At 37.6% G+C, this 13,603-nt stretch overlaps 1 protein-coding gene across 1 annotated transcript in view; it reads right to left on the reverse strand.

Annotated features, from left to right (window-relative positions):
• The window catches only part of Tnik (TRAF2 and NCK interacting kinase), a 402,475-nt gene that overhangs the window by 40,925 nt on the left and 347,947 nt on the right, over positions 1 to 13,603 (reverse strand). The window contains exons 19-22 of the mRNA XM_013016154.1: positions 10,461 to 10,624; positions 8,026 to 8,123; positions 7,129 to 7,152; positions 1,037 to 1,221 (exon numbers count right to left, since the gene is read on the reverse strand). Coding sequence (XP_012871608.1) covers positions 1,037 to 1,221; positions 7,129 to 7,152; positions 8,026 to 8,123; positions 10,461 to 10,624 — 471 coding nt within the window. The remainder of the gene's footprint in view (positions 1 to 1,036; positions 1,222 to 7,128; positions 7,153 to 8,025; positions 8,124 to 10,460; positions 10,625 to 13,603) is intronic.

Consider the following 13,603-nt stretch of genomic DNA (forward strand, 5'->3'; position numbering starts at 1 on the left):
CTCTCCACCTGTATTGAATATGCTCTGATTATCAATACTGTAGCTACGCTAGAAATGGAAGTGAATGAAAAATGAAGCTGGGAAAGTTAGCATTACATTCTATCAATGGCAAATTCTATCTAATGGCAAATCAGGGCAATGATACCTTGTTCTGCTTTAGGGAAGGAAGAGAAGACAGGACCATCCCCCAGGATCTATTCCAATGAGAAAAAGAAAAACAAAAACAGCAAAAAACAAAAAAATGTGAAAACTAAATACTAAAGGAGATATAGGTAGGTAGGGCAGAGATGTAAATACACAGAGAAAACTACGTAGAGATTGACAGAATGTATGTGATGAAGACAGTGGTCAGAAGATGGATTGAGAAAAAGAGACAAAGAAGAGAATGACAGACTTATAGACTCAAATGCCATTGTTATTTGACTCCTGGTTCTTTTTTCGGGTGTGCTAAGCCATGCTGCCATATGGTGGCAGTGCTCTTACTGGTTGGTGGCAGTGGTAGTGAGGGAACGTATATCTCTTGTCATTCATTTTAATCCCTAAATTTCATTGTCCATGATTTCATTCTTTTCATCTGAGGAAAAAAGGAATGTGTTAGTGGTCTGGCTGTCAATACTATTTTCCCTGAAGATGAATGGAACCTATAAAAAACAGTCAACCCAAAGGTAGTAGTGAGTTTCCAGATAGGCAAACCTAGGCCTACACATGCTACACATTCTATGCAGTTGTGTCTGGAATGCATGTCATTACAGAACTGTGTCCTAGTAAGAACCAAATCCTCAAATCAATTCACCTTGCCAGTGACCCACACATGCTTTATATTTAGGTTGTATTTCCTGTCATGGAGTTCCAGCCCCTATCGTGGTCTATATTTAGAAAGCAGTCCAGGGGCAGGCATGATGAGGCATACTGCTTATAGTCCCACCTACTTGGGAAGCTGAGGCAAGGGGGTAATAACTAAGCAGTTTGAGTTAGCCTGGACAACACAGGGAGAGTATGAAGTAAACAAAACAGAACAACAAACCAGTTTTCTTACATCAGTCTGGGTATGTCGCTGACAGCCACTGTCCCATCTTGAGTCTCACTTTCTCCATCTTCCTCCTCTTCTTCACTACTCTCTGACTCTTCACTGGAGGAAGAGTAATCTGTCACTTTCTTCAGTGGACGGTTTGTTTCTTCAATCCGGAGTTCTCTTAATTCTTTGGCTAATGCCGTCAGATCCTACAAAAGAGAAGTTTGTTCAGCCTATGAATCGTAGATAGAACCAAAGCTATATCTCTCAGCAAGTCAGAGCTCCAGCTTAAGCAACAAAGAAAAATAAAAAATAAAAAGCTCTATAGAGAACTGTGACAAACATAGTTACTGCATGGAACTAAGAAAACGATGTTTGTAGCGTGTAGAAGCTAGAAAAGAAAGATGAAACCAATTTCAACTTTGTTTAAAACCAATAGCTAGACTGAAACTATCTAGTTCTGCATATATATGTGCAAATATATGTATGTCAGGTTGTGTGCATACATATACACACACATTGTGTAATGTTAGCACCCTCAGTTAATGGGAAAAATCCATGGGATGAGAAATTGTTTCCCAGTATTCTGGAACTCCTTCCCAAGCCACAGGGATGGCCTCTCCCCTCTATAATTACTACTGTATCAAAATCTAGCATCAGTCATAGAACAGAGAAGTTCCCCAGGTTCATTTGGTGTGTCATCATTCCCTAGAGAGAAGAGGGACCACATCAAATGATGGCTCTTCCCAAGCCTAGTGCCACTGAAATTTATAGCCACAGAGCTGAATTAATTAGGAGGAACAGTAAGAAAGGAGTTTTCTTCCAGAATGATACATGTTTTATTTTCTCCACATGTTAATTCCAGTCACCTGGCAGAAGCCCTGACCAAGAACACTGAAATGAATGTGCAAACACGGAAAGAGATCATTTCCCAGTTTACCATGGGTATGATGAATCCTTAGCCTTATGGATATGATGACGTGGGATTTAATCACCAGGCACATTGCAGGCAGTGTGCTAAGTATCTGACTACCTTTTACTTTACATGCTTTCAGAGCAATGCGAAGGGAAGCAGTTCTGCAAAAGCATGGCCGCTCTAATTTGCATGGGTTAACTGCCCATGGCACACAGCATGCAAATGAGGAAAAAGCAATTTGACATCAGTCTTACCATTTCTCCCTATTTAGTGACCCATGTGGGAATCAGAGCATTCAATGAGAGACAGGGGATTAGGGAGAAAGAAACTCATTGAAAAATACTAAATCCCAAAGCTTTCTTGTGGCCATATTCTCTCTTTATTTCAGTCCAGAAATGGATTTATCAGATTTACCCAAAAAGGATTTAAGTCATCTTAGTGACATAGATGATGTTAGATAATCTGTCCCATACAACTGGTTAGAAGAAATACTAATCAATATACGTAGCTAAATTGTAAATATAATTTTATTTGTGAGAACAAGCCATCATTTCTCTACTCCCACTTATATGGCAGGCATCACTATTGTGGGTAAAGACTAAAGGAGGAAACACTTTAAATATTTCATTGAAATTTATGAAGTTCAAAGTGTTAAAGAGTCATTTTCTAATTTTACAAAAAATTCCACAAGGAAAGCAATAATTTGTGTTCTCTAGTTACTTGAATGGGAAACCTTTGGAAAAGGAGAGTTTCTGAAAATTCAAACTGCATTGTATACACAGACTAGGGCTTTCCATGTATGCATATTCACCAATGCATGGCCCAAGCTCAGTGGATGTGTTCGTCCATCAATGAGAGCATAAATAGAATTGTATAAAAAGGTCCAATGGACAGGCATGGTGGCATATGTCTGTAATCTCAACTATGTGGGAGGCTGAGATAGTATGATTTGGTCCAAGGCTGGCCCCAAGCAAAACCTGAAACACTATTTAAAAAATAAATGGGGGTTGGGAAGATGGCTCAGTGGTAGAGTGCTTGCCTTGCATGCATGAGGCCCTGGGTTCGATTCCTCAGCACCACATTAAACAGAAAAAGCCAGAAGTGGCTCCGTGGCTCAAGGGGCAGAGTGCTAGCCTTCAGCTGAAGAGCTTAGGGACAGCGCCCAGGCCCAGAGTTCTGGCCCCATGACTGACAAATTAAAAGAAGTGCTGAGGGGCATGGCTCAAGTCATAAGAGTATCAGAGTTCAAATCCCAGTATTACAAAAAATAGCTCAATGGTATATAAATAAAAGTATACTATTAAAGAAGAGGAAAACTACCATCCTTCAGGCTTTTGTATAAATCTATTTTTAGTTTCTTTGGCAATGGACCAAGAATAGGAAAAGCTAATAACTAAATTTCAGCTTTTTACTATTTCTTCTTGATAATTGGCAATGTTCACCTTTATGAAAAGTGAGAGTATGTTCTACTTGAGAACAATGGGAACAGTCTAGATATTGTTAAAATGAGGAAAGGAAAAAGGATATTATCGTCTTCCAAAAGGTATTAAATTTGTTTTGTATTTTGACTTTTATATATTAAAACCATGTTAAGTCTCATCGAAGTATGTAACAATTAAAATGTTACTTGCCATTAAAACTACATTTTATTATGATTTAAAGAGAGAATATGGCTTAAAAAATTTATTTCTATTGGCTTTTTAGTCCTGAGTAAAATATAAAACTATCAGCTATGACTTCTGAAAAGTAATGATATTTTCCCCCAGACTTGGTTTTCTTTATCATTGACATTTCAAAACAATACAAGAGATTTAGTAAATCAAAATTATTTAGAAATATTTAGGTGATCCATAGCCCATTGATTAAAGAAAGCCTCCCTTATTAAGACGATCTGTATTTTCCTAAATGCTCTACTTAGAAACACTTTAATGTTCTGACCTGCTTTGCAATTTTGTTTTAATCAGATTTTTTATTTTCTGTATTATTAAAAAGCTCTTTTTCTGAAACATTAGGCATAATTGAAAATTCCTTTCAAGTTTAATTGGTAACAGCTTGAGGGGTGAGACACATATGAAAGTTTCAAGGTAACAATAATGAGTAGCTCAAAACTAATACCCTCAGCCACAGAAAATTAATCTTCCATTGACAATAGCCTATTACTGTTAGCTGGAGTTTTGTTTCTTATGGAAAAATTTACAAAAGCAAATTTAGAGAAAATAGACACTACTAGGCTCAGATCCATTTTCGTACATTTTATTCTCTGACAATTCCAATTTTCTCCATATAATGAGCCTTTGTGGTAATTTATTGCTTGGCTCTCACAAGCCTGAAGCTAAAACATATTAAAAGATGAGGAAGAGAAGTGCTATTTAGCATGAAAATATTTGAGAATGTATAACTAAAAAAGAAATACGACAGAAAGGTAAGATTTTCAACTATGGTTAAGAAGCTTGTATTCCAAGACTTCTGTGATGGAATGCTTGTTAGATTCAGAGGTATATCATTTTTCATTCTAATGAGTTTATTTAATCTGACAGTTGTGGACATCTTTGATGAAAATGTGCTTTTTTAGACCTCTTTTTTAAAAATGTATTTCATTCAAATTTTGGTTCAGTTTCTTGAACCAAAAGATTTTTAAGCTGGTCTTTTCGTTACATGTTAAAATAATTTCTTTGCTTTTTAGGAATTAAAGATCGGTTGCTTGGCAAGTCTCTTAACCTCAGAATCCTCATATGAGGGAAAAGAAGTTAGACTACTCATTTTTATTCATGTTCCATCTCATCTATGTATGGGTGATCTGGAATTTACAAATCCTGCTCACTAATGCAAAGATTGTGGTAAAGCCAGTATTGGCTTCTGTATGTAGTCTTCTTGTCACATGTTGAGCTGCAGCAAAGTAAGAAATACTTGTTTCTGAAGGTTGTATTTCGTAATCACAACATTGCTTCATGTTTTCATATTTCTCACACTGATTTTTTTTTCTGATGGGGGGGATGATTTCACAGGGCTTGGGCACTGTGCCTGAACCTCTTTGTCCTCAGGCTAGTGAGTCATAGCACCATTTCTGGCTTTTTCTGAGTGGTTTATTGGAGGTAGGAGTCTCACGGACTTTCTGCCTGGGCTGGCTTTGAACCATGATGCTTAGATCTCAGTCTTCTGAATAGCTACGATTACAGGTGTGAGCCACCAGTGCCTGGCTTCCCACATTGATTTTTAAGAAAGTTTAGGCTCCTAGATTATAAAAACTTATGTTTTCAAAAAGAATTTTAAGGCTTTTCATTTCAATTCTGGCAAATGTTATTTAAATGGCAGTCAATGAGAGGGAAGCCTTGGTGGGAAAAAGTAGAATGTTGAGTTCAAGGTATTTAAACTGTTGAGTTCAAGGTATTTAAACTATGGCTCTACTGATACTGTGGGCATGCTCTTTTACATTGTAAGATCTTAACAGTATCCCTGTCCATAAAATGCTAGTATGTCTGCCCCCCCCCCACCTCAATTATAACAACCAAAACTGTCTCCAGATACTTTAATTGTCTTTTTAGGGAAGAGAAATACATGGCTGAGAGCCACTGGATTAGGAAGGACCAAGTTATCCTGTTTTTTCAGTATATCCAGATCAGAGATATTCAGAGACAGGGTTGTTTATCACTTGAAGAGTTTCGTCTGGCTACATATGGCCTCAGTAACTTGGGTGTGCAATTTGTACTATCACAATTACTTATCCAATGTGATAAGTACCCTGAAATCAATAAAGTAATTTTTAAAAGCCTACGATATCCAGGTTAAATGCCCTTTCCCTCAGATGATAGTACTTTCCCTCATAGGAACTGCCTTTGTGCCTATTTCTGAACTCAGATATTTTCCCTTGAGTTATACATTGACCCAACCATTTTATTGGCAATCACAGCACAAGAAAATCATTCGCTCCAGGTTTCTTGTTCTGGAAGAGATTTAGTAAAAGTTCGACAATTCTGCTGTCTTCATTATTATGAGGGAAAGGGACAAGCAAAGTCATAGAGCAATTAGAAACATTCCCCTCTTGTCTTTCAAATAAAAACCATCCACATATAGTAGATGTGGTCTCGGTTTTTCTTTTTTCTTCTTCTATTTTTGTTTTTTAATAAAAAGCAATTCTCTAGAATAACTTTATAATGTATTCTGAATGGTTGGGGTGGTTTTAACTCTGCAAATAGGAAGTTGTTTGGTAAAGACCATGTGTAGAAACATGATTTTCCTGTCTTCAAAAACAGCCCTGTGCCTCTGGCCCAAACCTCAACTCCCATCTTGGCTTTCCATAACACTTTAGTTCACATCACCATGAGTGGTCCTTATCAATTAGGCTGATCATTTATTTTTATTCCCATTTTGCAGATGAGTGAATTGGCCCAAAGCCAGCTATTTTTGGGGGAAGGGCAAGATTTAAGTGCAGCTTGCTAATCCTCTAAACCAGTGCTTTTTCCATAAAATTTGACACAAATAGTGCTCAGCAGAGCTACAGCCTGGATGCTATAATAATGGTAGTCTTCAGATTCCATGCAGGTAGGACTCTTTGCAAGGCCTGGCTCTTAAAAATAATTTCACTGTGCTGTATTCATGCAGGTCTGACAAACAGCAGTAAGGCAGTCATTCTTCTTAGCAAGCTACCTGTGACTGACAAAGCCATATATTCTTTCTAATAGAAAAAAATGTCTCCACAGATAAGGAAATAAAGTCACTCAACTTGCCAATATTCATTAAATGCAGTTGCTGCTGCTGCTACTACTGTTATTAATGTTCCATAAAATTAATCTAACAATATCTAGTAACTACTCATTCACAAAGCACATACCATAAATTTTGGAGTATGCTAAATGATACTACTTTTCTCTCTTAGCAAAACCACTGAGAACCATCTCTTAGTTAGGCTGTTCAGTATAGGTTTGCTACTGGAAGGAGAAGCAGTGCCATTGATAAAGCACTAAAAGTTGTTATTAATCAGTCAGGATCATTGGAAGAGTGACAGTTTTTCTTAGTGGAAAGGCCTCTAAAGCTTTATCTGAGTAGGTCTCAGGCTGGCTTGTGGTGAAAGGGCTCTCCTTCCAGAAGATGACTGTGTACAAGCTGATGCCACTGGCTGCCTTTCTGAACATCAGCAACAGGATAGATATCACTTTCCTATTTATATTTTATGAAATCATGACCAAGAAAAGACAATACTGACCTCATCTATAGCTTTCTTATAGCTCTGAGGTAAGAGGAACCCAATCCAGAGGAATCCACAGAAGGGGAGAAGCCAAAAGAAAAGGAAGCAGGTTAGACAAAAAAAAAAAAAAGAAAAAGGAATTGTTAGTACCAAACCGATAAAGAATAAAGGGCAATGCAAAGAACTCAGAGCGATGTAAGTTCTCTTCATCATTACTCAATACACACTTCTTACTTTAAGATGCAAACATAAAAGGGTAAACCCAAAGGCTTTCATTGCCCTATCGGATAGTGTCTTGAGAAATAAATAAAACAAGTGGATAATGACGCATCCCACCTTACAAGCTTCCACTTGAAAATTTTAGCCTGTGTACTCTTATTTCTTTTTTTAAGGTTACTGGTGGTCCATTATGTAACAGTGATGAAACTAGAGGTCAAGTTTTCATCCTCTGTCATGTGCTTATCTAATTTTATTCCATAAAGGACAGTAATTTTAGTCCATAAGACAGTTCCTAAAGGCATATAAAGTAGCAAAAAAACTGATGTAATTCATATGACTATATAGGGAAATACATAGAATATATGACAAAGCCATAGTAGCTAAGTGTCCTGAACTGCTAGTTTTATCATTTTTTTGCCCAAGTTGCTGAGCAGATATTATGCTATGACTTATTTTTCCTGTCTTTTTTTCCCTCTATAAAGAGGCACTGATAATTAGCAAAATATCCAAAAGCAGAGGAAGCAAACTAAGATTAGTTCTTTCTTAATCAGGTATAAAGTTCTAGGTGCTTCTAGCATCCATTCTTACTGAGCTCAACAATTTCTGTCACAGTCATGAGTGTATTCCCAGCTACTTTATCTTGTGGGCTCTCTGGTAAGTTAGGAGTTCTGAACTGGGAGAGATAAAAGCACTCACAGCTGGTCGACTGGGCCGGGTAATGTCCCTGGATTCTTCTGGTTTCACCTTGGAAGGCTCATGTGGGAGTACAGGTGACCCTTCCGACTTACTGTTGGCTAGAGGAAAAACAGAGGATGGAGAAAAATACAGCACAACCATCAAAAAGCGCTGACGCATGTTCTGAGTGAGTCACCTGTGAAGTCTCCCTTCAGATTGTTCAGTGCACATATCATTCACTCAGGCAAATCCACAAGTGCATTCATGAAAAAAGAATTAATGTTCAGGAAACAAAACCAAGCAGATGCACTGAGGCCTGTAACCTAGAGGTTATTGGCAACACTAAGAAAAATGATAGCAATTCCCACTGCTACCCCATTGAGGTCTGATGTTAAATGCTTTCTGTCAATTATATTACTTAATCCTTGCTCCAACCCATTGGTGAGGCACTGTCCTCCTAAGTTATAGTTGAATTCTTATTTACAAAGATGGTAACACCAGCCTGAGGTGATGAAAATTATGTATTCAACTGTGTTCTTTCTGGCTTCTGAAAGTTTTGTTCTCATTCACTCTGCTAAGCCACATCGTAAGTGAAGCTTCTAAGCTTTGCTTTTTCCTTCACTATCTACTCATTGAAATAGATTACTTTCATGGGATTTTAAGGGGAAAAAAGAAAGGAAATCCCATTTGGTGGAATGGTTTCTAAATGGGGCTAGGGAGTGGCTAGGGCCTTTAAAGAAGAAGAATCAGGTAGGACAGGCAAGATACTGGTAATAAAACAGGAAGGGTAATAGAAGAAAAGGAAAAGGAAGCATGGGAGAGACTTCTTAAAGTTATGGAGCTTCTGTCTGGTTTATGCACTCAGAGATAAGTGCACAGACAGACTAGAATAGGAAAGTTTCTTGTTTAGTTTTAAAGTGGCTTTTCCTAGACAGAGACATACCAGGAATACAACAGCTATTTTAAGCCAGAGGAACTAGAGGCTAAAGGAAAGAATGTATGAAGTAAGCCTGAACAAGATCAGAGAATTCAAATTATATATGTATGTGTATTTCTGTGTGTGCAAATATAATACATATATAACTTAATGTGTATAAATATATAATATATGTGTGGGTAATGTGCATGCATATATGTGCATATGTGCACATTAAGCATTTTATATATATACACATATGTATAAAAGTTTGGTTTTCTTTAGTATTTGCTTTAACTATATGAAGTTGCTTGTGAATAGAAAAATGGTAAGGAATAAGCATTTTCTAGGTTAAGAAAAATTTGTTTGGATCATGGCTAGCTCTAGTATCTGTCACAGGATACATTAGGGGGGTAGCCATGGGCCAGTCTAGGTCCCAAGTTGCAGATGTAAACATCACGTTAGAAGTCAGGATTTGTAAAAAATAGAAACATGGAAATTTTACTTATTTGAAATTTAAAAGCTATATTAGAGATAAATTATGGTTGTTTCTACTGAAGAAGCTAAGAAAGAATGGTTAGCTTTCATCAGAGACAGTATTTGTACAATTATTAATACTTATCATATTACACTTCAAAATGTTCTAGTCTTAATCACTTGGAAGCAAAATTTTCTTCCAAAGACAGTGATTCAGAAAGTGAATTTTGATCAGCTAGAAACAAAGTGTTATGCATAATCACCTGTACAATTAATACTGTTTTGTGGGGTTTCTCATTAGTAAAAACTAAACAATGATGAATGATTTGAATTAAATACTTCAAAAGGCTAATTTTTACCTATCTACCAGAATAGTCAAATACATTTTTTTGGTCATGGGCTTGAACTCTGGGTCTGCGCCATATCCCTCAGCTCTTCAGCTCAAGGCTAGTGCTCTACTACTTGAGCCACAGTGCCACTTCTGGTTTTCTAGTGGTTTATTGGAAATAAGAGTCTCACGGACTTTTCCTGCCTGGGCTGGCTTTGAACTGTGATCCTCAAATCTCAGCCACCTGAGTAGCTAGGATTACAGGTGTGAGCCACTGGCGCCAGGCGTAAAATGCATTTTTAAAGTCAAAGACTTTATTTCTTCTTTCAAGTATATTCATTCTACATTAGTGTTTATGGAATTTTATTTTGAGAAATACCTGGAATTATGAACTATGTTTAGAAGACTAAAAAGCATGGTTGACGCAATGAAAACAGGACATTTGTGGGTATATGAAATTCTAAGAAGAAATCAAATGAGAATGGAAATTGAGATAAATGGTAAGTAACCATATTTACTGATGTCCCTGGAAAATATTAGTACCTAAGATTTGAGATTTTTCCATACTCTTGATGTCTCACATACAATTAGGGATGGTAGATTTGTACTATTGGGAAACTAAGGCTGAAGCAGCTGAAGGTATGGAGGCCATACCAGGACATGAGTCAGAAGTGACAGTTTCCCTGCCCCAGCTCTCCTCCCAGGAAATAGTCCAGGGAAAAGTAAAAGAATTACCTCGAACTCTGGTTCTTTCACTGGATCCTGCCTGTGACCCAGGCTGAGAGCCTCCCTGGGAGCTGGGCTGGGAGCTGGGTGTGCTGGAGCTGGAGGAACTGCCACTGCTGGTCCTCTGCAAGGGGCTCTCCAAGATGGGCTCCGTCCTCCGGAGGTCAGGGTTGCTGCGTGAATGGCAGAACACTCTGATTACAAGCTTCATACCATTTTTCAAACTATATCTAATGAGGGGTCAGTCCAAATTCCATAAGGAACCCAAACAACTCAATAGTAAGAAAACAAATAAGCAGATTTTAAAAGGGAGCAAAAGACCTGTATAAACATTTCTCAAAAGAAAACAAACAGCCTATTGGCTTAAGGAAATTAAATGATGTTACAATGGCTATTATAAAAAAAGACTATAAAGATAGTAAGTGCTGTCAAGGCTGTGGAGAAAAGAAACCCTTGAATACTGCTGGTGGAAACGTACATTAACCAAGTTAACATGATTAAGCAGCTCCATAGCTGAGTATACACCCAGGTGAAATGAAATCAGTATGTCAAAGAGATACGTGCATTCAATATAGCATTATCCATAACAGCCAACGAATAGAATCAACTGTGTACACTGAAGCATGAATGGTATAGAAAATATTGTATGTATAAGTACATAAAATTGTATGTGTATATAAATATATAAAATACACACTTATGTATCAATCACATAAGGTAACTACTATGTGGTCTCATTGTATACAGACAAGTCTAACTCAGAAAAGCAGAGAATGGAATAGTGGTTAGCAGAGGCTATAACACAAGATTGTGGATGCTAGTCACAGGGAAGAACTACCTTTAGACAGGATGAATGAATTCTGGATTTATTGTCACCATGGTAACCACAGTTAATAATACAGTATACTTGAAGTAGATCTCACAAAAAAAACTAGTAGAAGTGATAGATATATGAATTTGATTATAGTGATCCTTCGCAATTTATGTATCTATCTAAATGTCACATTGTATACTGTAATTTGTCAGTTGAACCTCAATAAAGCTTGGGAAAACAGCTTACCATTGGTAGACTAGCATCATCCAATCTCACTCCTAATGCAAAAGGGTAAAGAGAATACTGAGGTCATTCATGCACTGAAAGAGTTAAAGGAAGTGGCAGCAATACTTTCCCTGTGGGCTCCAGGCCAGGTACTGAATGTGCAGGGGATGAACTCCCAACCCAGTGCCTGTGTCAGCATATTAAAAGCACAAGACTCAAGATTGTGAATCTTGCCAGGCGCCAGTGGCTCAGGCCTGTAATCCTAGCTACTCAGGAGGCTGAGTCTGAGGATCATGGTTCAAAGCCAGCCTGCGTAGGAAAGTCTATGAAACTCATATCTCTAATATACCACCAGAAAACCAGAAGTGGTGTTGTAGCTCAAGTGGTAGAGCATTTGCCTTTACCTGAAGAACTGAGGGACAGCGCCCAGGGACAAGCCCCATGACCAGAAAAAAAAATTGTGAATCTTAAAAAGAGTCTTGCTTTTACTGTATTCCTGTGTTCATCAAATAGAACTTGAAATGCATTAAAAGGCAAAAGGAGGAAAGGAAATGCATGAACCTGGAAATGTTCTACCATGTTTTACTACTTGGTAATTTATTTTCTAGTTTCTTTCTTTTGTATATGTAGAAGCATATAATCAGTTTGTTTCTTGCTTTTTTTTCCTGTAACTGTATTGTATTTTCGTATGCTTCTGCAAACAGTAAAAGCTGCACAATAATTCATCTTATTGATCAGTTTCCCCATTACTAAAGAGTGTCGAGTTCATTGCTGTGAGATAGCTAACCATCTTTTTCATGCCAATATTCAATCACATCTCTGCTTCTTGGAAGTGGAATCCTTGGGTAAAAGGGCACACAGGCTTGGATATGTTTGTATGTATATATGTGCATGAGTATATGAAGGTATTACAATTTTCACCGTAGTCTATGAATTCTTACCAGATTTTATGATAAGAATTCTGATGAATTGTACTTGGTTATTGTTGGGCTTTTAGATGTTGGTATTGGTGTATTGATTTTTGTTTAAGATTTTTGTTGTTGTTGTTGGTCATGGGGCTTGAACTCTGGGCCTGAGCACTGTCCCTCAGCTCTTCAGCCCAAGGCTAGTGCTCTACTACTTGAGCCACAGTGCCACTTCCGGTTTTCTGGTAGTTTATTGGAGATAAGAGTCTCATGAACTTTCCTGTCCTTGCTGGCTTTGAACTGTGATCCTCAGACCTCAGCCTCGTGAGTAGCTAGTATTACTGACACGAGCCAGCGGCATCTGGCTGAGGCAAGATTGTTGATAAGTTGCCAAAGCTGTCCTTAAACTCATGAGCTTTTGCTTCACTATCCTTTGTGCTGGGCTTATAGGTATATACCACCATACCTGTCCTAGAGTGATTTTTTATTATCATTTATTAGCCATTTATAATTCCTAGCTATGAGTAACATAATCAAGTATTTTGCTTACATAGCTAGTAGAGTTTTGTGCATTTGTAATGTTCATATTGAAAGTATTTTCATATAGAAAGATATTCTTGGACTAGCAAAATTATTTTTAAAAGATTAAGTGCTAACTTTAGAACTAATTTTAAGTTTTTTTTTTTTTTGCAAGTTAGGAGCCTGTTCTTTTTTTTTTTAGATTTTACTGTATTATTCTTCCTCATATAATTACTGTCTTCAAAAAACTATATTTATTCTCTTATTCAGAGTTTCATATTGGGCACTAGGTCAGGCATTTGAGTAATGTCAAGACAGCTTAGCTAGGTTCACACAGCCTGTTGCATTAAGCTCGGCCTACATGAAGCAAAAAGGAGGCAGGAATAAGGGCTACCTGGGCCACCATTAACAATCAGGGAAGCTGTTCGAGAAGAGACAGCTAGTGATGGTGGTAGGAGGCTGTTTACACAATGCTGAGCAGGGACAATTCAGTGAGAATGAAATCGCAGAGCTCACATTTCTTTTTTTTTTTTATTGTAAAGATACTATACAGAGGGTTACAGTTACATGAGTGAGGTAATGAGTACACTTCCTCTTGAACATTGTTAGCCCCTCCATTGTTTTCCCCCTACCATCCCCTCCCTCCCTCCCTTCCCCGAAGTTCTTTTTTTTTTTTTGATTGTGATTAA

This window comes from Dipodomys ordii, unplaced genomic scaffold (genome assembly GCF_000151885.1).
Source record: "Dipodomys ordii isolate 6190 unplaced genomic scaffold, Dord_2.0 Scaffold30, whole genome shotgun sequence".
Taxonomy (NCBI): Eukaryota; Metazoa; Chordata; class Mammalia; order Rodentia; family Heteromyidae; genus Dipodomys; species Dipodomys ordii.